This window comes from Gymnodraco acuticeps, unplaced genomic scaffold (assembly GCF_902827175.1).
Source record: "Gymnodraco acuticeps unplaced genomic scaffold, fGymAcu1.1, whole genome shotgun sequence".
Lineage (NCBI taxonomy): Eukaryota > Metazoa > Chordata > Actinopteri > Perciformes > Bathydraconidae > Gymnodraco > Gymnodraco acuticeps.
Genome location: NW_022990158.1, coordinates 1,988,309 through 2,015,167, shown reverse-complemented (window position 1 = coordinate 2,015,167; position 26,859 = coordinate 1,988,309). Strand labels below are relative to the sequence as shown.

The 26,859-nt window shown below is 42.6% G+C and overlaps 1 protein-coding gene across 1 annotated transcript; it reads left to right on the top strand.

The window, feature by feature from the left end:
- On the top strand, nt 1-26,387 carry LOC117546979 (AF4/FMR2 family member 2-like; the record flags this gene model as incomplete). Its single annotated transcript, XM_034217428.1, is given in 10 exon segments — nt 1-142; nt 5,487-5,586; nt 5,695-5,836; nt 5,972-6,187; nt 7,476-7,680; nt 12,722-13,615; nt 13,721-13,836; nt 20,481-20,709; nt 24,458-24,570; nt 26,324-26,387. Coding segments are annotated over 10 exon segments (2,221 nt in total), but the record flags the coding sequence as incomplete, so codon positions are not given.
- Between the last annotated feature and the right edge of the window lie 472 nt (nt 26,388-26,859).

Here is a 26,859-nt window from a genome sequence, read left to right as displayed (position 1 = left end):
AACTTTGATTTATTTCTCCTGTAGTGCGGCGTCGGGGAGCAGCAGCGAATCAGAGAGCAGCTCGGAGTCGGACACAGACGAATCAGAGAGCAGCTCCAGTGACAGCGAGTACAATCAGGCCTCGCGTACACACACTCCAGAGGTACAATGACAATTAAACTCTGTGCTAACATTGTGGATATAATGAGACATATGACGTGGAAAACATACGCAGAACTGTTTGTCCTTTTTTTTAAGAAACACACTTAATTATTTATTTTATGTGGAAAAACCACTATGTAATGATATAATACAAAATAAATGATATAAGACAATATGCAAAAGAAAACAGCTCTGAGGTATTCTATAATGTATATCATTTATTATGTTTAAGCAGCTGTCTCAGTGGTACTGAACATAACAACCATAAAGCGGTCACTCTGGTCCATAAATGAAGTGCATTCAGCCTCTTACAGTAGCAACAAGAGGGCATTTATTTAGGTGGGTATAGGTATAGGTATAAAACAAGAAATAAATCAAACTTAATAATGGTTTATTCCATTGTTCCAAAACAGGCAGTACAGTGGCCACCTGCATATTCCTAGCCCCAATAATGACTTACTTATGAACCCTTATTTCTTATCAAAGGCAATTTTTTGAATGACTGCTTAATGTTTGGGAATTCTGTAACACAAGCTAATGCTTCAGTCCCCATGTTAAGCAATAATTCAACAACTTGCAGTCAAATATTTTGACATTGTCATGTGTGTCTGCAGCTGAGACTTCCTAAGGTGTTCACATTTTATCAGGAGACGGATACACTTTCATTTTATTCTCCCAGGTTCATCTCTATTGCCTCGTCTGACTGATGCACATTATCTCCTCCTATAGTCTCTGGGTGGTTTTCTGGAAGTCATAAAAGTCTAGCTGCAGAGAGCTGTATTATAACATTGTTTATCATTATTTCAACGTCTCAACGCTGCCTGGTTTCATTATGCATATACAGTCATATCCACCGGGAGAAAGTGAGATAATCATGTACTAGCTGCCGTGGTTTTAAAGAATTCAAAACATAGTAACTGAATACATAGATAAAAACGTTCAAATGAAATAATGAATAAGTTATTAAAGGGAATCACATCTGCCCTTGAGATTTTTTACCAAAATAAAATAATATGTGTGATCCACTGTCTCAGTCCGACCTCGATTGTTTCTTATTCTTTCTTCATCTCTTAAAAACACTTTTATTGTCAGGAAAAAAGGCTATATATCATGTTTAGCTAATAGTGTAGCATAACTGTTGTGTTTTGTAAATGTATTTTAAACATATTATTGGATGTATTTCAAGTTTTTGGGGGAACTATGACTGATTAATCCTATTTAGAACATGAGGTGCCCTTCAGCCTCTTGTGGCAAAAATGAGTATTACATCAATGCCGATCACCTGCCAAAACGTTGTTCTCCCCTATTTCCATTGATGAAAAAAATACTTTATCAGATTTATATTATCCTGGCATTACTTATTTTCTTAAACACATTAGAGATAACAATTCAGACCTGAATGAAATGAATCACCAGAATAATGTTTTGCCTCTCTGGGCTTCCATACACAACACAACAACCATCCTAATACATTACATTACATTGCATTTCATTTAGCTGACGCTTTTATCCAAAGCGACTTACAATAAGTGCGTTCGACCAACAAAATACAAACTTGAAGAAAACAGAATCATATAAGTACATCAGGTTTCATAGAGCAAAAACATTTCAAGTGCTACTCAACTGGCTTTAGGTAAGCCAGTACTTTATTAGTATATAAGTGCTTTGTTAATAGTTCTATCGCTCGAAGTGGAGTCGAAAGAGATGAGTTTTCAGTTTGCGCCGGAAGGTGTGTAAGCTTTCTGCTGTCCTGATGTCAATGGGGAGCTCATTCCACCATTTTGGAGCCAGGATAGCAAACCCACGTGTCTTTGCTGATGGGAACTTGGGTCCCCTTCGCAGGGAGGGTGCAGCAAGCCGTTTGGTTGATGCAGAGCGGAGTGCACGTGCTGGGGTGTACGATTTAACCATGTCCTGGATGTAGGAAGGGCCAGATCCATTCGCAGCATGGTACGCAAGTACTATTGTCTTGAAGTGGATTCTAGCAGTTACCGGAAGCCAGTGGAGGAGCGGCGTGGTGTGGGAGAATTTAGGAAGGTTGAAGACCAGGTGAGCCGCTGCATTCTGGATGAGCTGCAGAGGTCGGATGGCACATGCAGGTAGACCAGCCAGGAGGGAGTTGCAGTAGTCTAGGCGTGAGATAACGAGAGCCTGGACCAGAACCTGCGTGGCTTTCTGGGTCAGCTGGGGACGTATCTTCCTGATGTTGTAAAGCGTGTATCTGCAGTAGCGGGTTGTAGCAGCTATGTTTGCAGTGAAGGACAGGTTGTTATCTAGGGTCACACCCAGATTCCTTGCAGTCTGAGTCGGGGAAACAACAGAGGTGCCGATGTTGATTGTTAGGTCAAGAGTGGGACAATCTTTTCCCGGAAGGAAGAGCAGCTCAGTTTTGTCAAGGTTGAGCTTGAGGTGATGAGCAGACATCCACTGAGAGATGTTCGCTAGACAAGCAGAGATGCGTGCGACGACCTGGGTCTCTGAGCGGGGAAAGGACAGAATTAAATTGGGTGTCGTCAGCGTAGCAGTGGTATGAAAAACCATGCGGGCTAATGACAGATCCGAGCGAGTTTGTGTACAAGGAGAAGAGGAGGGGACCAAGAACAGAGCCCTGAGGGACCCCTGTAGTTAATTGACAAGGGTTGGACTCCGACCCTCTCCAAGTAACCCTGTAGGTGCGGTCTTTGAGGTATGAGGTGAGGAGGGAAAGTGCAGAGCCTGAAACTCCAAGTTCTTGGAGAGTGCGAAGGAGGATCTGATGATTCACCGTGTTGAATGCAGCGGACAGGTCCAAAAGGATGATGACAGAGGAGAGGGAGGCTGCTTTAGCAGTGTGCAGTTCCTCAGTGACAGCAAGGAGGGCAGTTTCTGTGGAGTGACCTGCCTTGAAACCAGACTGGTGCGGATCCAGAAGGTTGTTCTGATTGAGATAACAGGTGAGTTGTTTAAAGACAGCGCGTTCAAGTGATTTAGACAGGAACGGGAGTAGAGAGACAGGCCTGTAGTTTATAACATCAGACGGGTTGAGAGTGGGTTTCTTTAGGAGACGGTTTACTCTTGCCTCCTTGCGACTGTTTGGAAAGTGACCAGAAGTTAGAGAAGTGTTGATGAAATGGGAGAGAAACGGTAGAATATCAGGAGCGATAGTCTGAAGGAGGTTTGAAGGGATAGGGTCCAGAGGACAGGTGGTAGGGCGGGCAGAGGTAATGAGGGTAAGAACCTCACTTGGAGAGAGAGGGGAAAAGGAGGTAAGTGTGTTGGTGGAAGGAGGGTCTGGTGACCCAGCGGTGAGTAAAGGTGAGTCAGAAAAAGAAGAGCGAATATCATCAACCTTTTTTCAAAGTGGTTAACAAAGTCGCTTGACAGAAGGGAGGAGGGGGAAGGGGCTTTGGGGGGGTCCAGGAGGGAGGAGAAGATGGAAAATAGTTTTTTAGGATTGGAATAGGAAGATTGGATCTTATTTTGAAAGAAAGTGCTTTTTGCCTGAGAGATCGAAGCAGAGAAAGACGAGAGGAGAGCCTGATAGGTTAGGAGGTCGTCACGGTGTTTGGATTCCCACCGTTTCCGCTCTGCTGCCCGAAGGACGGTTCTATTAGCACGCAGTGCATCATTTAGCCAGGGAGCAGGAGGGGACTGACGAGCCTGCCGAGATGTGAGAGGACAGAGAGAGTCCAGAGAGGATGAGAGAGTAGAGAGGAGAGTTTCTGCAGCAGAGTTTGGAGGTAGGAGTTGGAACGAGTCAGAGGAAGGGAGGGCTGAGAGCACCGATGAGGCAAAGCTAGAGGGGGAGAGAGAACGAAGGTTACGGCGGACAGGTGCAGGATGAGAAGAGATTAGTTCGTTATGTTTGGAAAGGGGTAGAGAGAATGAAATTAAGAAGTGATCGGATGTGTGGAGCGGGTTTACAGAGAGGTTAGAAGTAGTGCAGTTCCTTGAGAATATGAGATCAAGGACATTGCCAGCTTTATGAGTTGGTGGGGACGGAGACAGTGAGAAAGCAAAGGCGGTTAACAGAGATGTTAGTTCGTCTATCTTCCCTGTCTGGAGGTTGAAGTCTCCGAGAAGTACAGCGGGAGGGCCAGTTTCAGGGATGTGTGAGAGGAGATTATCTAATTCCTCCAAGAAGTCCCCCAAGGCGCCTGGTGGACGGTAGAGAACAACAATGGTTAATTGTATAGGATGGGTTACTGTGACGGCATGGAATTCAAAGGTGGAAGGAGTGAAGTTAGGTAGCTTGAAGAGGGAAAGGCTCCATTTGGGAGAGAGCAGGAGACCAGTGCCACCTCCTCTGCCAGTGGGTCTGGGTGTATGGGAGAAGGAATATGCAGTGGAGAGAGCTGCTGGGGTGGATGTGTTGGATGGAGTAATCCACGTCTCAGTGAGTGCAAGGAAATCCAGAGACTGCAGGGAAGCGTAGCCAGAGATGAAGTCAGCCTTAGGAACAGCTGACTGGCAGTTCCACAGGCTGCCTGAAACTAGATGTTGGATCTCAGTGGAGCATGTGGGATAGACGAGAGCAGGCCGGTTATATCGATTACGAGATACACGGGGCCAGTGATAATTGCGAGAAGACACATGAACAGGAATGGAGAAAATACACATTATTATAGCATGAGGGGCTAAACCACCAAATAAAATAAAACACCAGCGATACTTAGTTCAATCAAAGCAGGATTTGCCTCCTCTTTGCCTCCCTCGTGACTCCAGCAGGACTCTATTGTCTTTGTCAGTCTTACTCCAGCAGGACTCTATTGTCTTTGTCAGTCTTCGACTGTCTGACGCTCCAGGAAAGTGCTACCTAAAAATGGACACCTGATTGCTGAGTTCTCACAGATGTGGGGCCATGCCCCTTTAATTAGTTAACTCTCTGCAGCTGGTGGCCCTCAAAAGGAAATCTAGACTGGCTTCCTCCTGATGTGTTATTGTGTCTTTTCAGTGGCCCAATGGTTTTACAATTACATTAAACCCTAAGTTATGAGTTGAACCCTTAATACAGTTACACCTACTCAATAAAGCTCTTAGTATTCTACAAATGTTTAAATCAAAGTTAACCCTAGCAGTCAGTTAGTTCAGTTTTAAAGTTTCAGTCAAATTACTTGTCCCAAGTTTCTGCCTGACAGATACTGTAGCGGTTTTGAGATTTAAAATCACAATTTCAGTCATATCAACTACAGAGCATTTATACAGAGTACACACACTGAAACAGAGAAGTCTAAAGACAGAATGTTACTCACACAATTCTAGAAGTCACCAGTTGTTATCCTGTCAAAATCGAGTTGCACACAATAATACAATGCAGGAGTTGAGTGGAATATTTAATAACCTATGCAATGTTTGTTCCCTTGTAGCCCGAGCCCTCCGCCAACAAGTGGCAGTTAGACAGCTGGTTGAATAAAGTCCAAGCTCAAACCAAACCCCTGCTTCCCCTTCAGCAAGAACATGCCACAGGTTGGTACAGTTCGTTATAGCTAGTGTGTCAATCAGCAACTAGTAATGCAGTAAAAAGAGATCCTGTTTGGATTGATACTAATTCTGGTTAAATGGTCCTCTGCTCAGGCGCCATCTCCCGGCGTACTTCTCCAGGGAGAGAAGCACCAGGAGTGGGTACAGCTGTCAAGACTAAGCCCTGTGGATCCACCAGCACCCCTGCTCCTGCTGCACCCACGCTCGAACACAAAGAACCCCGAGGAGCCTTATGGTAGGGGATACAAGTGTATTTGTCTGGGAAATGTGCCCATGTAACTTCTCAAATGACATCTGTATAATACACGCTGATAGAATAATTGTCTGCAACAAATGACAAAAAAGATCAAACTATTCTCGCTCCCTGCAGCCCGGCCAGAGAGAAAGCCAAGGCCAAGCTGAGCCAGAAGGCCTCCGGGGAGGGTCAGAGGTCAAAGATGAGGATGTCACCGGGCCTGTTGTCAGGGCTGGAGGTCACGACCCCGAGGAGGATCACCACAGGGAAGAAACAGCCCAGACGGACAGAGAGGTCAAACAGTGTGGAGGAGAATCAGAGCCAGACGTGGAGCAGAACAAACCAGCAGAGGTAAGGAGGAGAGAGCCCTGCACATCCGGGATACATTGTGATCTATCCCAAAATAAAGACTTACTTATATGCTGTTTAAATGTTCTAGAATAACATTTAAATTATCATATAATAATAACAATAATATTAAGCTTTTTATAGACTTTTCTTGTTACTACACTGTTGCCCATAACGTTGTAATCATGTAATTGTTTAGCTCTTCTCATGAAACGGTTGTGACAATGTGATTTATTCTTGATAGACAAAGAATGTATCTTCTCAAAACTTTATTGATCAATATCTCCCAAACATATGTGAAAATTAAACCACAGTTAAAAGAGGAATGTGTCTGAAAACCAAATGATTCCAACTGTATGGGCAACAGTGTATAATAAAATGAATACGTTCCATGTACCAGGTCCAGGTTTTATGGGGCACGGGGACCAAGTTACTAGAATGTTCCCACAAAGGCGCCAACACTCATTCGCGTAGGTCTCCCTGTCGGGTGTTCCTTTTTTTGATAATGACCGCTGCACATTATCCCTTACTTATACAGTAGATAGATATAACACTAATACTTTTACCTTAACGTAGCAAGTGCTTTGTTATTGCTGTAAATATTAAGAAACCTTTAAATTATCTGTTTTGTTTTTGTTAGCTCTTCATTTATAAAGCTAAATCCCATGTCATACAGGAAGGCATCTGAGTGAATGAGCATGTGGAGAGCAGTCTTATAACTGAATTACTCTCAAGTGTGATATTTCAGGCAGGACCAAACTGTTCGAACAAATGATTTACGTCTAGTAACTGTATATTATAGCTAACATGTCATTTGTTGTTGGTATAACTAGGAGCAGTGTTAAGGCAACACTGTAACTCAGCATGGAGAGCTTAGAGTGGATCGCTGAGCCTCTTGGCAGCTCGCCATTTAGACCTGTCACTCCCACATCTGTTGTGAAGAATGCTCAGATTGAGTAGATGCCATTCTGGTTGCTCAGCTTGATGTTAGGCTAATTGTGAGAAAAACAGAGCTTTGTTTCTGTATTTCTTTCTCCTTCAGACACTCATTCCCTTCCCCTTTCCATTTGTAGGCTTTCCGCATTCGAACAAGTTCGCCCGAATGCATGCTGTTTTCAATTATTTCACGCTGTCTTGTATATTTTCTTCATTTTAACACACATTCCCCCCCTGCAGCTGGCCAAGGCGAGCATTATCTGCTGCAGTTTGTCAGTGAGATACTGCATGACTGTAGCAGTGCCTTGCTCAAGGGTGAATTTAATATGACGCTGCCTTTTTTTCTCCGCTGTAGCCCTGCAGCGAGGGAGAAGGACCTGTTGCCTCCTCCCTCCCTGGAGCTTCAAAACCCCCCTAGGCCACGCAGCAAACCCCCCAGTGGGAAAACAGCCCCCAGGAAAGAGCCTCGCAGTGCTACCAACACAAACAACAACACAGCGACTCCACCAGCCGCACTCCAGCAAGCCCCCACGCCAATTCCTGCTGTCAGTGTAAACCAGGTTAGTTTTTCGAGGTGGAATACACATGTGTGTGTTATATAACGTTTCCTGTCAGTGATGGCCTAATGGATGCATATAATAATACTAATCTCTCAAAGTTAATCTAGTTATTACTCAAGGGGCACTATTTTGCTCATTTTCAGGATCATATTTGTATTTTGAGCCCCTGCTGGGACATGTCTCCATGCTCTAATGTTCACAAAGCTCTTTATTTTTCTCATACCTCCTGTGCTGCAGCACCTCTTTTCACCCTCTGTCTGAAACCAGAGCCCAGTCTGCTCTGATTGGTTAGCTGGCCCTCTGTATAATCAGTGTTACACTTACAGTATGTTGGTACTGTAGTATTGTTGCTGCCGCCATGATAATGCGAGCACTATCTGTTCCTACAGTGGTGATTTTTGTCGGCTATATCCAACTCCTGGGAAACTAGTTGGTAGGGACGGGAATTTGAAGACAAATGTATATTAAAATGTTCAACCCCCAAAAAAAATCGATTATCCAGTTAACTGAATTGACGTAGCCTACAAAAAAAAAAGAGAGAAAAAAGTATTTTGAACCGTTCTTCGTTTTTCCTCCACCACTGTAGTGGGTTTCCCTGGGATGGGGTGCACGGCTCACTGAAGTAGAGTTCCATTTCCTTGTATTCTGGGTCGTTGCTGCAGCTGGGCATGGCTGGTTCTCACTGTCTGACTCTGGGGCTGCGCTGGTGCCCTCCGCCTGGAACACATGGTCCACAACGGCAGCAGCGGTATCATCAGCAGGAGCGCTCGTCGGGTACTTGCTTATACATTTCGGGACAGCTTTTCTCTGATATCCGAGCAGAGAGGCTGTGCTACAAAACACAGGTGTTTGTGTCAGGGATCCAGATATTTTAAATGGCATCGTCATATACATTTAATGAATCAACTTGGTAATCCTTTTAGGCACACCTCCCATTATTACATCAAAAAACATATATTCATAACTCATAATCGAATACCTGAATCATTTTGAATATTCGGATAATCATTCCCATCCCTACTAGTTAGCGCGTGAGTAAACAAAATGTTTTCACCACATGTAAAGACTGATACTCAGTGAATACATGTAGCTTGTACCAATTTACCAATACCTTTTCACTGCCATGCAGTTCATGGTAAACATCCAAGTGGGTGTTATGGAAGAAAATGTAGGTCAAATTTGGTTATGTGAACAATTACATAGTTTTAACATCTCAAAATGTTCCCAGATGAATCACAAGCATTAACATTGACAGCATTACACCTTGGGAAATGTACCCTTCATTTATCCACATCTACAATAAGTGAAGAAACCCTCACTGCACACATGTAACACTGTCCAATCATCCTGTGGTGATCACTTCATCCTTATTGTCTCTGGATGATTTGTCAAAGCCATAAAAATCCAATGGGCTAAAAACGGTATTATTACATGACTATTATGGCTCAACGTCGGCTGGTTTCATGGAAATGTGGAGATTAAGAGAGGGAGTCAAAGAGAGAGGACAGAGGCATCGACCGTCGTCTCATCCCATAATGACCGAGCACTGTGGTTTTATGAAGATTGGGTGGTTTCAAGGAGAAAGAAAGAAATAAAGGACATTTATTGTAATCTGGCTTAAAAATGGATTACAGATTTTTTTTTAAATGACTGGAATCAGTGCACTTATATTTCATTTTATTCAAAAGGGTAAGATATTGATTTAAAAACAAATGTAATGTATTTAATTATTTCACATCAAAATATCAACAAGGAATCAACGTTAGTTAGTTGTTAGCTGTTTCAAATGAGTCCATACTCCAAAATAAATGACCCTGTAAATGTTGACTTTATGTAATCCAGAGAAAATCTACTGAAATAAAATAAGAAAATAAGTCAGATAAGAAAAGAAGTGAGCCACAACGTAATCTGATTATTTTTAGGATGTGCCATGCTTTAGCCTTTGTTGAGCTTGTTGACACCGGTGACTCATCATCATTATATCTGTTTCTAAAAACAAATTGACCTTCTGTATTTTTTGCATCATTCTGAATAAAATATGCTCAAAGAACTCTGAGTACAGAGACCCATCTATAATACTTACAAAAGGGAAAAGTGCATTTTGACATCGACAGCAACAAAAGCAGCTCATCTTAAAGGTTTAGCAGATGGACAGGAGAGTGACGATTCATCATTCTGACACATAACTCGTAAACTTAAATCTACTTATACTATCTTTATGTTTCAGGAAAAGGAAAAAAAAACTCCATTTATTTAAATTAGGGCTGTCAGTCGATTAAAATATGTAATCGCGATTAATCGCATGATGTCCATAGTTAATCGCGATTGATCGCAAATGAATCCCACATTTTGTATCTGTTCTAAATGTACCTTAGAGGGATATTTTTCAAGTTTTTAATACTCTTATCAACATATGAGTGGACAAATATGCTTTATGCTAATGTTTATTATCATTTGAACAATGACAAATATTCTCATGAATATTAAACACAACAACCTCTGAACATTACAAATATTCGCCTCAATTCAACCTGGAACCTCTCTCATACAATAATACAATACAAATGGTGTGTGTGTGTGTGTGTGTGTGTGTGTGTGTGTGTGTGTGTGTGTGTGTGTGTGTGTGTGTGTGTGTGTGTGTGTGTGTGTGTGTGTGTGTGTGTGTGTGTGTGTGTGTGTGTGTGTGTGTGTGTGTGTGTGTGTGTGTGTGTGTGTGTGTGTGTGTGTGTGTGTGTGTGTGTGTGTGTGTGTGTGTGTGTGTGTGTGAGACACTGTGATGGATCGTTGGAGCTATGTGCAACTCAAGGCATATGCTCGAACGGGAGCTGCCTGGACGCTGCAATCTTGTTGCCCACACTATCCGTGCTGACTTTCTGTACAATGTCCCACTGTCTGGCTTACCTGCATAAAGTGCTCGGCGCAGTTGTCGGCGAAATGCCGCTCCTCTGTTTTCATAACTGTCAAAGCATGAGACTGAAGTTCCCACTGTGGGTCAAAATAATGCGCTGTGACCCCGAGGTAACTGTCATTACTGACTGAATGAAGTCCAATAGTCTCCGGAGAGCGTGGAAGTGTGGTCTGCCGCAAGCGGGCGGCAGGAGCGGGGCTGTCAGCATCAGCTTAGATGTTATTTTAAACTCGATGCGCTCTGAAACTACAGGGCGGCCGAGGACAAAAAATACACATGCGTTAATCGCGTTAAAATAATTAGTGGCGTTAAAACAAATTACGTTATTAACGGGTTAACTTGACAGCCCTAATTTAAATGCATATGTATTTGTTTTATATATACAATTTTAAATATATTAAAATCTATACAGTAACTTTTATGACATTTCATTTACTTTTCCAGCTGACTTAAAAAGTACATTGTAAAAAATTATGTATTAAAAGGAAACTTACTGTAATTTACAAGCCCTGTCAATTTACATCCATCCAATTGTGTTTTTTGCTTTACAAACTTATAGACTTTGCATTCATAATCTAAAACCTACAGTAAGTCTTAACTTGCACCATCTGAAAAATCCTCCCATTTTGCCCCCGGAGTAACCTACAAATATTAGAGTCTTGCTAGAAAACATTGCTGAAGAGTTCTGCTGAAGAAAGGAAATCTATTGCCAGAAATCTAAAGACGCATTATACAGGGGGACAGTTTTTCTGTTCTTTTCCAACAACACACAACATGGCGTTTTGATGAAAATTGATTTTGCAGATGGCAACATGCATTGGAAACATTCCAAAAGTCTGAGGAAACTGTCGCTTCTTGTCTGCCAAGAGAGTGGGTTCTGCTCGAGAATGGGAGAAATGAGCGCTGTTTTCTTCACTGCATCTGCCTCTGTTGCTGCTTTCTCATGTTGATGTCCACTTTGGTTCTTTAATCTCAAACAGCAATCATGGATCACTTCACATCTAAAATCAAGCGTTCCACATCAGAGACATAATTATGATTGGATATAAAACAAGACGCAGGTGTAACTCTGCAGAGCTGTCACGAAAATCTACTTTTGGGAAAACCCCAAAAAGCATAAAAGGACCTCTCAAACTCAAAATAAATAAATAAGTATTGATGATGGTGCAATGGTGTGGTATTTAGAAATCAATGGTTAAAGTAGTTATAAAGTAGATAATAAAATACATCCTGCTTTTGATTGGACTGAAAAAGTTGTTTGAATTATTTATGAATCGCTGGTTATGGTTATTTAAAATGATTTCTTAATTAATAAGAACACATAGAATATCACCAAGCCTTATTCTTTAAGTGACGCTCATCTCATAGCTCTTTGTGCATTATCGATGCAACATGACTTTTCAAGGCCAAACCTACAGGATCAATAACTGTAACTTAATCTATTCTAGTGCAATAATTATATTCATACCAGACCGATTTCTATAGGGAAATAAATACTCTTATTCTCTTGGAAAACTACATGTATTTATTTCTCTTATACTATGTCTGTGTATGTGTTTATATAGGTTATATAAATATAGGTTTTAGTGCATGTAAATGGTCTTCAAAGGTTAAAATCCCTGTGTTTCTCTCCCACACACTCCCCCCTGTCTGAAACGCCTCCATTGGACTTCTTTGTTTACTTCCATAACATAAAGACATCACTATATGACACTGAACACATTGTACGTGATAGGCTAAGGGGCGGGACATCTCTAAGTGGTTGACCAATCACAACAGAGCCTGCCAGCTAACCAATCAGAGCAGACTGGGCTCTGGTTTCAGACAGAGGGTGAAAAGAGGTGCTGCAGCACAGGTAGTATGAGAAAAATAAAGAGACAAAATACAAATATGAACCTGAAAATAACCATTATATGTCCTCTTTAAGCACACTTGTTTAAATATGTACTTATTACTTTATTATATATTTATTTAAGCACATTATAAAGAATTGTAAGCATGTAAGAAAAGATTGCATACATAGGCTTCATACAGTAGAAGGTGCAACAGAATAATAATTGTTTTAGTTCTTTTTTTATTCAATCCTCTCAAAGCTCACCTTCTTTGGACGTTGTTGTGTTAATGTCTCTAAAGCAGGACAAGAAGAAACACAGAGGCCCAAGCACCAAAATCACCCCAAAGTCCCGAGAGTTCATCGAAACAGATTCCTCGTCCTCAGAATGCCACTCGGATTCGGAGGAGGCGATCAAAGTCCCCGCTCTGCCTCCTCAGACTGCGCGCTCTGCCATCAGCACACACACTCTGTCCAGCACGCACACACACACTCCTCTCCTCCCGTGCCTCACTTCTGCTGGCAGTATGGGACCCTCGGGGGGGAAGGGGCTCCGGGTCAAAGACAGTAGCAGCGTGATAGCTAACGGTAGCAGCAGTAACGGTAGCATCGGGGCTTGTGGGAACACCCTGAGCGTTAGCAACATTAGCGGCTCATTTGGCCCCTCTGTGCCTGATCCTGGGGGGTCAGGGGTCCCATGCAAAGAGTCCATGTCTCCCCCGTCCAACATCGGAAACGAGGCGCCCCTGTCTCCGTTCAGGGAATATCAAGAAGTCCAGAGTTTATGGGTGAAAATTGACCTGAGCTTTCTCAGCAGGGTGCCTGGCCAGGGTCCGGGGGACAGAGCCAAAGTAGAGAGGGACGGAAGTGAGAGACAGGGGGAGAGGACAGAGAGACAGAAGCAGGCAGAGAGAGAGAGGCAGAAGCTGCCTAAAGCTGAGAAACAGGAAGAGGAGAATGAGCGATTAGCGCAGGACAGAGAGAGGCAGATGGACAGAGAGGACAGGGGGGAGAGGGAGAAGGTGTGCCAAGGTCTGGGGGTCCTGGATACCCCCCCTGTGCTGGAGCAGAGTAATCCCAGGCTGGCAGGCAGGACGGAGAGAGCGGAGAGCGGAGGCAAACACAGGGTGCCGGTAGCAGGAACTATGGTGGTCCCCGCAGAGAAACACACCAGCAAGAGCAAGAGGAAACACAAGGTGGGCTTCAGTTTAAACCCCTTCACATTCTCTCTTACTTTTACCCTTAACTTTTCAAATTGTGTCCTATTGTAGGTAGATAAGGTTTGTTTTCTTCCCTATCAGACAGAGCACAGCGAGGCATCAGTCAACGGCAATAAGAAGCTGCGGTTGGACAAAGACTGTCTGCTCCTCCCACCATGCATCTCCCCAATACACAACCACAAGAACAGCACCACAGAGTGAGTGCACTGTAAATACACACTAGCTCCAGAATGAAATATACTCTGTTGTATATTTACTTTATGCAATTCATAATGCATAAAACATTTGTAAAGCTGGGGTTTGTTTTTTTGTTTGTAATTTGGGCCTTTTTTCAGTCCATACAGCTGAAAACCAACAGAAGTGAAAAAATGTTGCTGTGGGATTTACTTTTTGGATACTGCAGGAAGGACATTCATTAAAATACAGGGAGCTCGGTTTTCGGAACAATTTGAAACCTACATTGTTAACAATCAATCATTATTGTCATCCTATCAGTATGTGCCTTCATTTCCTTTATAGGCACTTTCCGAAAGTTTGGGATGGTCAAATGTGAAACAATCGGCAGGACTTTGTATGGCTTCACCCTGATCTGCCGCAGATATACGATTCAACAGGGTTCTGCTCTGAAACATTGCTACACATGCCTACTAGTGTGTTCTCTTAACCGTGAGTTAACACGACACCATTTTGTCCCAAATGTCCCTTTAACTGTTGTTGGAGATCTCGTACGAAAGCCTCAAATGACAAGAGAAATGCCACTTCCCTCATTGCTAGCTGGAAATCTTCATCTTAATCGGAGCTAAATATTGCAGGTAGTTTAGTTTCAGTCCCCATTAATGAACTGTTACAAAAACAGTAAATGGGGCAGCTTTAGCCAACATGGCTAATTCCCAGCTGTTGTCCCCGGCCAGATGATAATAGACAGCCTAAAGGCACAATACATCAGGTACATTTCTGGACCTGTATGTGAGTCTCAGTCCTGCAGTATCAAAGCTATTTTGTAATGACTGCAGAGGGGCAAGAAGAGTATCAGGGGGAGGAGTTGTTACAACTGCCACAGGTCATCAGTTTCAGTATACATTTGCAAACACACTAGATGTTCAGTTACTTGAAGCAAAAACACACTCTGCTGCAGAAGAGTAGATCCTTGCTGCCCATTCATTCCGCATATCCTTCTTTTTCTTCTTTGGTTTTTTCTTCAAATGGGATGGATAAACAACTTGGATTGCTAACTTGCCGACATACATTTTTGGAGAAAATATCTACGGTGTGTGCTTGTGCTTTGTGATGTAGATTGGAGAGCAAAAAGACAAGACTGGTAAATGTCTTCTTATGACAACACACAACTACCAAAGAAACACATGGACTTAGTCCCCATTATTACACAGTGTTGTTCTGTGATCAGATGAGACCTGATGACTTTGAGGGTCCTATAGTGTGTAGGTAACATTAGCACACAGGGAGGAAAGGTATGCATGCTCACTTTGAATCAAAATATCAAATACCCTACCTTAAAATAAAAATGGCGGCTTTACATGACAAACATCTGATGAAATAATAACTACAACAAAAAGCTCAACTTCCTCATTCTTCCCCTAAACAACACATCCTAGTAGAGGCAATCGGACCAGTTTCCTGGGTATTTTTAGGAGGGCTAAACATTTCTAATGAGGTGACGTAAGACCCTGTAGGGGAACGTTCAATCCCCGCTGCGACACAGGAACTGAGTTCAGCTTTCCGAGTTAATTATTAAAAACAGACGTAAGCTGGATGTGGCTATAAATAAACATCAGTGTGACATCCACTAAGAACATGTTTTTATAGCATCTCCGTGCTATCAACGAGTGAAGAGCAAGGAGAGGTGGGAGGAAAAGAGGAGGGGGGGGGGGGCTGACCGGGACTTGAACCGTGACATGGTACGGCAGACGTCTGAGAGGCTTTTTATGGAAGCTGTAAAGTGGAGGATGTGATCATCCCGTTCAGACACATTCAGCAGCTCCTGATCTGACTCCTGACCGTTAGCATCACTCTGTTCAATCAGACATCGGATCATTACAGGACACAGCTGCTTTGTCCAAACTTTACATATTTGGACATAAACAAAACAGTGACTTTATTTTTCGCGCCTTAGACAGTCTGTACACATACATACTTAAACGATGTTGTACCTGTACAAATGTAAGGTCTTTAAGGCTCTGTTCTTTGCTTCAACAACGTCAGTATGTCAGTGAAAACAGGCAGAGATTCTAACCGCTGATTGGCTATCGAGAGACGGCTTCACGCAATTTCCTCGCTTTTCCGCATGGAATGCTTCTTTGTTTGTTGTTCACCGAGCTGGAAAAGAAAGGTTCATGTTTGTGAGATAAGAAGGAGACTTAAGGAAAATAAAGCTAATTTAGGTTCAAATCTGTAGCTTTCGCGTTGTGTAGCATGAATACTGTGACAAAGTCCTCAGTCGAAATGTATTTCTACAAAATAGAACATACATTAAAAAATTGGACACGTGGCTAACGAAGCACAGATGTGTACTGTAGCAGACAAAGAAAACAACAGTTTGATTAAAGTTGGACACAAATCTTGAACTGCTGAGTCATTGTAAATATATTGCAGAGGCATATTTGGCAGATCTACTGTGATCATTTGGTGCTACGAGGCTGTACCTTTTCTTAACTTAGTATCCCTTTCTCTCACACACACACACACACCGGCATCCACTTAAGGATAGGCACACACACACAAACGCACACAAATTAGCATAGTCATGCACACAAACAGCTTGCGCACATCAATTATGCTGTACACAGACACAAAGAGTGCACACACACATATAACTCACACACTCACACACGGTTGGCTCCGCAGCAGCTAATTAGTCTTTGTCTCGGCGGTTTTGTATATTATCACTAATGTCGGGGCCCGGGGCTCTGTTCTGCAAGCTCAGCAACTTTTTCTCGCTGCATCAAACCCCCAGAGTTTCCAGGCAGAGGAAAAACATAAAAATATTATCTGTTGTGTTGCAAACAGTATGAGTCACAAGAGCAACGATACGGCAGCGGGGGGAATTAATGGTCGATGCTCCAGCAGAAGAACAACAATCTGAGAAGGAAAATATCTCTCAGCATCTGCAAGATAGATACACACTGTTAAAGTCTCCTATGCAATTTGCACGTATTAATGAAAAGGTAATATGCATATATTAGGAGGAAAGTTTGCACCTTTCCCTGCAAATGAGCATCATCGCAAAGATCAGTACGTTGTGTCTTCGAAAGGACTTTTGTTTTATGTTAATGACGTATTTTGATGGCAAAGACAGAGAAAGTAAAATCAATGTATGTGCATATCCCCCACATCCTGTGCCATCAGTCTGACACTACACTGTTATGCTAAGTTCATATGTTTACCCAATCCAAACTCTTAAAAAGCAGAAAAAAGGTTCCCCAAAAAACTTCAAACATAGTGTAACGCTTGAGCGGAAGAAGCATTGGTAGAGGAAATGCAAAGACAAACTCTCCTCAGGTGTTTTGTTGTGTGAAAAGAGAAATTGGACAATTAATGGCAGGTAGTCAAAACTATACAATTCCCTTTCAAGAAATGTTAGCACTCCAAAGCTAGTATTGCCAGCACTCAGTGAGTATCGATAGAAGTAACTGTAGCCTACTGTTGCTTTTAAAGGCCCTGACACACCTACCCGATTTTGGGAGTCAGAGGCCGTCAGAGGCAGTCGGGCATTCGCGGCGCCCTACTCAGGTTAGTGTGTCCCGCACCGTTGTTGCTTTACGGCACATTTTCACACCTCCCACGGCCTCCCGCGGCCAAAGAAAGTCAGCCAAATAAATCACTCTGATTGGCTGTTGCCTCTTTTGAATGACGAATACACACTACCGCTGCCTGCTGGTAAGGACAGTTATTGCCACTCGTCGACTGAAGTCTTTGCGTGTGTTCGTAGGCGGGCGGCGTAGCGGACGTAAAAGTCGGGGCGCCTTCGGTACGTGTTCTTTGGTCTCAGGTTGGTGTGTAGCGGCCTTTAGGGCTCATTTAAAGAAAAACTAAACCTGAGCTTACTGTTATGATATAGTTACTTTCTTGGCCTTTTATTTTGAAAAAACAGGTCTCTTCCTGAGCAAGGAAACAGTAACTCAATGGGCCTTTAATTCAAATAAAAGGCCTAAACCTGAGCTTTGCAAAACGATGCAGTTATTTTCTGGCCCTTTTATTTTGAAAAACAGGCCTCCTCCTGACCCTCCATGCAAGCATACAGTAAATCAATGGGACTTTCATTTTTTTTTTAAACGACGATACAGTTTTTCTATAGGCTTTTCTTTTTATAAACATGCCCGTTAGTAAAGTCCCAGAAAGGAAGTCCAAGGAAAAGTCATCAGCGTTCAAGGGCGTTTAGTGGAGTCAGAGTTCAGCTGAGGAGACGGAGCATCTGGAACAGGGTTGCACATAACTTTTTTGCCCTGGTTCTCAAAGGAGCACCTGGAGATGTTGCTTGGTGCTCATCCTTAAAATGAAATAAACCGTAACTTTTGAGGGGGTCTTGACTTTATTTGCCAGACACACGGCACTGAACACACAGAGGTGAACACAGAACACACATGCAGAGGTGAACACAGAACACACATGCAGAGGTGAACACAAGACAACATTAGCACGACCAGCTGTCATCACTCACTACCCTCCTGACTGTTCTCCTCACTGTCTTCCTCTCGGTCAGACATGGTAGCTGATGATGTAGGCCTACTTCTTTCTCTCTGGTTGAGTCTGCGATTAGCTGCTTGCATCCACAAGTCAACAGCTGGGTTTGGGTCGAAAGTCTCTGTTGTCATCTTAGACAAGTGGATGTAATCAAATAAGTATGTGAACATAACCAATAACCTACCATAGCCAATAACAAATGAATGTAACTTATTTTATTTATGTTGTTCATTCATATCTTATTTTACCTTAACATTTATTTATTTATGCATTTGTTTTTATCTCTCCAGTTTTAAAGGATATTTTTTGGTTACTGTCCTATAGTATACATTGGAATGATTTCAAACCTGTTCATCCCAATAATTATAAAGGAGAGCCTTGGAAATATGTGTTTACATAAATTGTGACCAAACCGTTTGAACTTAGACTAAAGTTAACTATCTAAACACTCAGAGTCCTTTACCTCACTGAGCTGTAGTTATCAGCCTCTCAGTCTGACTGGAGAGGACTCTCCCTCCACATTATTGTAGAAACATCTTCTTCTTATATCCGTTAAAGCAGCTAGCACCAGATCCTAATAACAACAGCGCCGGTACCGGTGCACCCTCCCTCTCTCTCTCGCTCACTCGCACTTTGGCTGTGAGCTGCGGGCGCCAGATAAGCCAACATCCCCCATTTTCATCACTTACAGCGCCCATCGTACAGGGCAAATGAAACGTGTAACCGGGGTGAAAACGGTGTACATTTACTTAATTGTGAATATTGTTACATCAAGGCCGAAAATTAGGATGAGCACCAACGGTCAAAAATGTTTTTTTCCCTCCCAGAGCTGCCAGCGCAGCGCCTCCACAGATCTGGCGCCCTAGGCGAACATCTATTACGCCAGTGCTACGGGCCGGCCCTGGGTTCATATGCAACTCGCAAATATATTTCTCTCTCTCTCTTCTCTTTTCTCTCTTCTCTCTCCTCTCTTCTCTCTTCTCTCTCTTCTCTCTTTTCTCTTCTCTCTCTTCTCTCTCTCCCTCTCTCTCTCTCAATGTTGGTACGCAAATGCGCCTTTTTTCAAATGACACGGTGCTCTTTTTTTGGCGGAGGTGCGCACCTGCGCACCAGTCATGTGCAGCCCTGATCTGGAAGGATCTGTTTGGTAAAAATGGAGAAGGGCAAGCTCCTTTGAAAAAATGCAAACAGGCATACAGCAGGACCTCAGGACCCCGACACTTGGTCTGTGTCCAAGGAGCAAGAAATACAGCGTCAGAAAAACTCAAACTCAAAAATCCAAACAACTAAAATTATACTTTATGATCAGCTTTGTTCCGGAACCCTCTCTTCTATCCAAAGGTTATCCAAACAGGAATTACAGTCAAGAAAAAACACAGGTCACTGATACACAAAGTTTCTTGGCCTTGGTATTGAATATTAAATATCATGAAACATGTTTTACATTGCTCAATAGATTCAGGTTGAGATACACCAGAGTCAGTGTATGTTCTATAAAGATCTGCAATATAAGGGATAATTTTGTCACAACATTTTTTTTTTAAAACACTTAAGTGCTGTCATTTTTCTGAAACTGACAGAGGGTCAAATGTGATTGCAGCAGAATCCCCCAAGCAGATGTTTTTACATTGATATTGAGGCTTCAGCTGGTGTGTTAATAGCTGAGGAGGCAGGAGGCAGCCTGACATCCTAAGTGTCTTTAAGGCCTTTAGCATCACCAGACTCCCTTTTTACAAGAACATGTGTGTTTGTTATTATTGCCAAAAATGGTTAATTAGACATTTCTAAAGTTCGCCAATGTTTTATATCTTAGGTACAGTTTATTTTCAAGATGAAAGATGATTTCAAGAGTATGTGTGATCATTTGTTTTGATATGTGAAGAAGTTCAAACAAGCCAAACTCTTGATTTGAAAATGTCCACAGGACCTGAAAAGCAACCATTATTAGCAGCCAATGGGACTTTCAGCATCGTCTCACACCTCATCCTCACATGCTACTTTTACAGTAAGGTGTCAAGTTGAGAAATCACACATTAGCTATAACCACGAGTAGGCCAACTAATTAGAGCACATCTCCTAAAGAAAGAAATCTTTATAATAAATACATTAATAGTCACACCTTTTGTTCCCTCTTTGTGTTCAGCAGCTCATTAAACAGGAAGCAGTCTCGGCGGCGCGACGACAAGCTGCTCCCCCCCCTCCTGTCCCCGCTCTCTGACGGCCCCCCTCGGAAACGAACGTGTGACAGCAGTTCCTCTCTCAGCCAGGAGGGCGCTGCCACACTGCCCTGCTCCTCCTCTTCCTCCTCCTCTTCCTCACACAGACACAAGAGAGGGGAAGAAAAGGCGTCATCACATGCGAGGAACGGCAGCGTAAGTACTCCAAAATATTTGAGTGTATGTAAATAAGTACATAAAAGTAATTGTTCTCATGAAAATAATATACCAAGTTTTTAAGATATATACAAAGTTGAGCTATCAGTGATTGGATGTAACTAAGTACATTAATTAGTGTAATTTTCAGGTACTTGTAATTGAGTATTCCCATTATCTGCCACTTTATACTCCACTAACATTTTGTGCTTTTCATCCCGCTACATGTATTTGATATTTGAATTGATTAGTTATATTTTACATAAATAACATCATGTGTGTATATGATAAATAAGTATAAACTACTTCTAATCTACTCGGTAGTAGATTAGCTAGATTGGCTAAATGATGCACTGCGTGCTAATAGAACCGTCCTTAGGGCAGCAGAGCGGAAATGGTGGAAATCCAAACACCGTGACGACCTCCTAACCTATCAAGCTCTCCTCTCCTCTTTCTCTGCTTCAATCTCTCAGGCAAAAAGCACTTTCTTTCAAGATAAGATCCAATCTTCCTATTCCAATCCTAAAAAACTATTTTCCATCTTCTCCACCCTCTTGGACCCTCCAAAAGCTCCTCCCCCCCTCCTCACTTCTGTCAAGCGACTTTGTTACCCACTTTGAAAAAAAGGTTAATGATATTCGCTCTTCTTTTTCTGACTCACCTTTACTCACCGCTGGGTCACCAGACCCTCCTTCCACCAACACACTTACCTCCTTTTCCCCTCTCTCTCCAAGTGAGGTTCTTACCCTCATTACCTCTGCCCGCCCTACCACCTGTCCTCTGGACCCTATCCCTTCAAACCTCCTTCAGACTATCGCTCCTGATATTCTACCGTTTCTCACCCATTTCATCAACTCTTCTCTAACTTCTGGTCACTTTCCAAACAGTCTCAAGGAGGCAAGAGTAAACCCTCTCCTAAAGAAACCCACTCTCAACCCGTCTGATGTTATAAACTACAGGCCTGTCTCTCTCCTCCCGTTCCTGTCTAAAACACTTGAACGCGCTGTCTTTAAACAACTCTCCTGTTATCTCAATCAGAACAACCTTCTGGATCCGCACCAGTCTGGTTTCAAGGCAGGTCACTCCACAGAAACTGCTCTCATTGCTGTCACGGAGGAACTGCACACTGCCAAAACTGCATCCCTCTCCTCTGTCATCATCCTGTTGGACCTGTCTGCTGCATTCGACACGGTGAATCATCAGATCCTCCTTCGCACTCTCCAAAAACTTGGAGTTTCAGGCTCTGCACTTTCCCTCCTCACCTCATACCTGAAAGACCGTACCTACAGGGTGACTTGGAGAGGGTCTGAGTCCGACCCTTGTCAATTAACTACGGGGGTCCCTCAGGGCTCTGTTCTTGGTCCCCTCCTCTTCTCCTTGTACACAAACTCGCTCGGATCAGTCATTAGCCCGCATGGTTTTTCTTACCACTGCTACGCTGACGACACCCAATTAATTCTGTCCTTTCCCCGCTCAGAGACCCAGGTCGTTGCACGCATCTCTGCTTGTCTAGCTGACATCTCTCAGTGGATGTCTGCTCACCACCTCAAGCTCAACCTTGACAAGACTGAGCTGCTCTTCCTCCCGGGAAAAGATTGTCCAACTCTTGACCTGACAATCAACATCGGCACCTCAGTTGTTTCCCCGACTCAGACTGCAAGGAATCTGGGTGTGACCCTAGATAACAACCTGTCCTTCACTGCAAACATCGCTGCTACAACCCGTTGCTGCAGATACACGCTTTACAACATCAGGAAGATACGTCCCCAGCTGACTCAGAAAGCGACTCAGGTTCTGGTCCAGGCTCTCGTCATCTCACGCCTAGACTACTGCAACTCCCTCCTGGCTGGTCTACCTGCATGTGCCATCCGACCTCTGCAGCTCATCCAGAATGCAGCGGCTCGTCTGGTTTTCAACCTTCCTAAATTCTCCAACACCACTCCGCTCCTCCGCTCCCTTCACTGGCTTCCGGTAACTGCTAGAATCCACTTCAAGACACTGGTACTTGCTTACCGTGCTGCGAATGGATCTGGCCCTTCCTACATCCAGGACATGGTTAAACCGTACACCCCAGCGCGTGCACTACGCTCTGCATCAGCCAAACGACTCGTTGCGCCCTCGCTGCGAGGGGGACCCAAGTTCCCATCGGCGAAAACACGTGGGTTTGCTGTCCTGGCTCCAAGATGGTGGAATGAGCTCCCCATTGACATCAGGACGGCAGATAGCTTGCACATCTTCCGGCGCAAACTGAAAACTCATCTCTTTCGACTCCACTTCGAGCGTTAGAACGATTAACGAAGCACTTTTATACTAATAAAGGACTGGATTACCTAAAGCCTGTTGAGTAGCACTTGAAATGTTTGGCTCTATGAAACCTGATATACTTATATGATTCTGTTTTCTTCAAGGTTGTGTCTTCCTGGTCGAATGTACTTATTGTAAGTCGCTTTGGATAAAAGCGTCAGCTAAATGCAATGTAATGTAATGTAATGTAATGTAGTACACAAAGTATCTACATTTGCTTTACTTTGACCAAAATACATAATTGAAAAACTCTTATATGTACTGTATTTGTAATTGATAAAAATACAATATGATGTTCTATAATTATAAGACACTTTTAAAAGAGCTAATGAGGACTACTTAAACCTAAAGTACACTTTGCGGATAACTCTTCTGTACTTCTACTTAACAAACATATGGAACCCAGGACTTTTACTTTTAATGGAGTATTTTTAAACTGCGGTATAACTTCTTTGACCCAAGTAAATGATCTCAGCACTTTCCCACCGCTGCACACTGTCACCATGTTAGGAGAATAGTACTGTACTGTCATTATCTCCGTGCAAAATGGAGTTTCTCACCTGACACTGACACGGCTCCAGAAATAACCGTGGAGTTAATGACATGCCAGGATGTACTGCATGACACACATCTCCACTGAAGCGACTCATATGTCCTCACCTCAGGAGTTTCAGAGCCAAAGTCACTCAAACATATCCTCATATCCGTATTTGGTTCAGCGGTAGAAGAAGAATGTTGTATACCAACTGAAAATGCTACAGTATAGTATTTATACAGTACAACTGAAAGTCAATGCATTCCACATTTTACCAGTAAGAAGTATTCAAAAGAACAAAAGTATCAGTATCACAAATATATTTAGGGTAACAAAAGTCAAAGTAAATGCAGAACAGACCTTCATAATTATATTTCTAGGTCATAACTGTTAATGCATTGTTGTGTTGACCTTGACATTTTTTCAGTTAACATAATTCTGTATCAGAAATCTAAATATGCCAAGTTATAACTAAATAAAGTTATACAAAAAAAGAACAAAAAATCCTCTAATATGTAGTGGAGTAGAATATATTATACTTATACTGTAGTTATAAATATGGTAACGCTTTAAAATAATAGACAGATGCAAAAGATTCTACAAAAAAGATTTCCACGTAAACTACCTAAATAATGTTCATAGAAAGATATTCTTAACATCTTTAAGATGCATTGTGCATGGTTTTCATTAAACATTTCAGAAGTTTTTTAGAATAAAAATCTCTTTCTGCACAAATGTAAATTCACTTTCTAAATAGTTTCTCTACATTCTTTAAACCCCTTTTTATTAGAATGCCAGCAATACAATTCATTAACTAAATGAATCCATCACTGAGAATCAGAAGCCAACATACTAAAGGTTCAAGTTTCTCTAATACCATAACCATTCTTTATCCTGTCTTGACTGCAGGAAGTTGATACCCGCAATGAGAAGCCCAGTGGAGACAGTTACCATGCCAACGGACCGTCAGACTCGGAGGTGTGGTCGGAACCTCGCCGACCCAGACTGTCATTCAGCGACACGTACGTAGAAACACACCAACACTTTATATACACTAATACACATTAGGATGGTGGATATGAACTGCAATGTATTCTTAGTTTTTTATTTGTATAATTACACATTTCTCATGTTTTTCTCCTCATTGTTCACTAGACATTTGAGTCTGTATAATGCTTGTAAAAGTAATCTCTGGATTTCCTGTGTTATTAGTGAGCAGGTGTTTCCCCTTTTCAATGGGCGTGTGTTTACATAATTCCACTGCACATATAAATGTTATGCTGCGTTCACACCGGACGCAATGCGAATATTCCTCCTGTGGAAGTCCTACAAACGTAGCGACAAACGCCGTCGTGTCTGGGTTCTTATTCTCCTCCTCCTTGTTGCGGTCCCGGTAGATATACGACATTGTATCGTATATATCCGGGAACCCACTCACAGCCACAACGGTCATCTCTTCCATCTTTACAACTGATCAACAGCAGGACGTCAGAGGGAATCCCAACGCTGATTGGCTTTCGCGAGAACGCGCAACGTGAATTTGACGCTCGATTTGAAAAAATTGAACTCTGGCGTTTAACGCAGCCCACTTCAATCGCCTCAATCGCATGATTCGGGCCGCGTCCACCACTTCATGCGCGCCGTCGGAGCGAATTCGCGTCTCTCCGCATCTCTACGCGTCTCTACGCGTCTCTACATTGACTTTACATGTAATCGCGCCGCCCCCAAAAATCGCAGCATCGCGTCCGGTGTGAATGCAGCATTAGGCCTCGTTTGGTGTCAGAATATTTGTTTTATTTAAGTTGAGATAACTTCTTACTTCTAATCAAGACTGAGAAGATATTTCTCAGTGTTTTATATTCAACAAAAGTGTAATAACTGTAAACTTCTGAACAAAATCAAAAGAGAAATATGCAGTTTTGCAAAGTAATACATAATCATTCTTATGTGCTCGATAGGCCCTATTATACTTTTGGGGGTATTCCCTTTCCTATAGTGTGCTATAGCTTTCCGTGCATGTAAATGAGGCTACAATCCTACAGTCCAACCAATCAGAGCAGACTGGGCTCTGGTTTCAGACAGAGGGTGAAAAGAGGTGCTGCAGCACAGGCAGTATGAGAACAATAAAGAGCTTTGTGAACATTAGAGCATGGAAACAGTTCACAGTAGAGACACTACATACAAATGTAAACCTGAAAATAAGCATGATAGGGCCTCTTTAACGGGTCAACCTTTTCCACATCTAAAATATGCAAATGTGTGATGTCATCTAGCAGCTTTTAGCAGTTTTTGGAGATAGTGCTAGCTACTTTATTTGTAAAGGTTTGGCAGCACTTTATAGGACAGGCTGCAACCCTAAGAATCATAATGGGTGGCAGGCAAACATTAAAACATGAAATGAACATTTACTTCATAATGATAAAATCAAGCAGAAACGTGTCTTACCTTGAAGCACCGGATGATCTGAGGCAGTGTAGCCTCATCATGCTGTGTATGAGGTAAAGGATCTGTAAGCACTTCACCACTGGTCCAGTTGTTGCAGAGATGATACATCTTGTTACTTATTCGTCCCAAAGGGCTGCTGCATTATTCATGAAACAACATGTTTTCTTGTTAGACTAAGGTTATACTAAGCCTGAGGTATGCAGGCTACTGTATATAACTCACCGCAATGATTATGTAAATCACTTTGCAATGTTTTTATTAGTTTTTGTTAATCAACGTGTCAGTGCAAACAAGCTGTTTATGTTGTTTCTCCCTGCGCTGTGTTCCCAGAGTCCACAGTGCTGACTACTACATGCAGGAGGCCAAGAGACTGAAGCACAAGGCCGATGCTCTGGTAAGACACACACACACACACACACACACACACACACACACACACACACACACACCTCCGCGATCGAGAACATACAAGGAGAAGACAAATAGAAAATGATTTTTAAACGCACCATGTTAACGTCTGCGGTCTAGACTGTAATTATGTGTTTTCTCGTGTGTGCGCACAGCGAGTCTCCGAAGAGTACAAATCTATTCCATATCGAGTACAGTACTGTATCATTGTGTTATTTATTGCACCATTCGTCTCCAAGGGAACATCGCATTCGAGGACTGATGATGTCTGCAAGATTATACAATATCAAAATAATTATCCCGTCCCTCCCGAACAATGAAATGAGATTTATTTAACTTGTTATTTATCTTCCCGTTTGTTTCCGCACATTTATCCGGGGATTTGCATCTCAGCGGGAGATTATTCAAAGAGTGCCACAAAGACTTATTCTGTCTCCGCCTTAAATCCATGTCTTGTC